Source organism: Centruroides sculpturatus, unplaced genomic scaffold (genome assembly GCF_000671375.1).
Source record: "Centruroides sculpturatus isolate CEXI.00-Female unplaced genomic scaffold, Cexi_2.0 scaffold7295, whole genome shotgun sequence".
Taxonomy (NCBI): domain Eukaryota; kingdom Metazoa; phylum Arthropoda; class Arachnida; order Scorpiones; family Buthidae; genus Centruroides; species Centruroides sculpturatus.
Window position 1 is genome coordinate 1 of NW_019391385.1, and position 1511 is coordinate 1511.

The 1511-nt window shown below is 25.9% G+C and overlaps 1 protein-coding gene across 1 annotated transcript; it reads right to left on the bottom strand.

The window, feature by feature from the left end:
- Positions 1 to 21: 21 nt before the first annotated feature.
- LOC111617577 lies at positions 22 to 547 on the bottom strand (the record flags this gene model as incomplete). The annotated part of the gene is made up of 3 exons (XM_023358859.1): positions 403 to 547; positions 156 to 242; positions 22 to 88 (listed from the first exon to the last, which is right to left on the bottom strand). Coding segments are annotated over exons 1-3 (229 nt in total), but the record flags the coding sequence as incomplete, so codon positions are not given.
- Positions 548 to 1511: the final 964 nt, after the last annotated feature.

Consider the following 1511-nt stretch of genomic DNA (forward strand, 5'->3'; position numbering starts at 1 on the left):
TTCTAAAGATTATAATCAAACTTACTCTGGAACCATCACTGGTAAAACGAACAGCATTTACATTTCTTGCTAATCCCATAGTTGTAATCTTAAAATTAGAACAGCAGATGCATTTAATTATTTTAACATTAATATTAGAAAAATTTATTTATTACCTGATAACACATTAGCAGTTCCATTCGTTGAGCTGAATAAAGATTTACTTTGCCATCATAAGCTCCAGAACAAAATAGATATCGATCCTGTATGATATTTTTATATTATAAAATCAGTACACTAAAACTAAACTAAGTTTTTAACATATTTTTGAAAAGTTACTAAAAAAATCTTACTTATCAAAAATGAAAAATTCTCTAAATATTGATTAAAAAAAAAAATAAACAACTAAAATGGATTACATACTCTCGGACTAAAAGCAACTCCACGAACACTTCCCTGATGGAATTTTAAAAATTTTGGAGTCCCTTCTTGCTGCATTTTAAGAGGTGGACGGCTACTTATAATATTTGAATTTCCTTACTAAAACAGATTTAAAAATTAAATCATTTCAATTATTTGTTCACAAAAATAGTAAAAATTTATTATTTTATAAAATAGTAATTTTTTAAAAATAATTTTTTTAAAGTTATTCAAGTTAAATAATAATCTATAACTAAATATAATTCAGAATAAAATAATTTAATAATTAAAAAAATACTTTTTAAAATTTATAAACAAACATTTTTAAAAACATTCACACAAACGTTAAGAAATATTAACATAGTAACTTTTTCATACTTTCAAGAGTATAATATTAATGTAAATGTTTCTCATTGAATAGGGCAGGAATGGGCAACCTTTTTCTATGTAATGGCTGCATTTCAAAACTTTTCAACTGACGCAGGCTGCATACAAGAGAAAAGAGGGGGGATTTCTGGTAAAACACAATTATTTATTCGTATGTTTACATGTTTATTGTTTAAGGTCTGGGAACATTAATTCATTTTCCATTATTTCTAATAGTGAAAATTGATTCAAACTTTGAACAATTCAAAGTTTGAATGGCTTCTTGAAACAAGTTAAATTAAAAGTGCAAGTAGTACCAGTGTAGTTATATTACACAATTATTCTGACTTAATAATCCATTTTATAGAAAATGTATATACGTTGAAATATTATATATCAGGATGGGCAAGTAGACATGTTTTGAGAATCATAGTTAAGGCGTTAATAACAGAAAGAACTCTTTATGATAACAGAACATAACACTGTGATGGTAATAGTGCCATTACAATATTTTATCTTGGTTATTAACAATAAGATTACATTTATTTATTGCATGACATTGTTATAAAAATTTTGTTAGAATGAATGAGTTCCTCATTTTTGTAAAAGCGTAGTGATGTATCTGAACTTTTTGTTATAATCTCTAGATGGCAATATATGAGCTGTACCAGAATATTCAATATCTGCATTTTGAACACCCTTTCCATACATGTAATCATCCTCAAGTCCTTGCTGAAAAAGTGAGA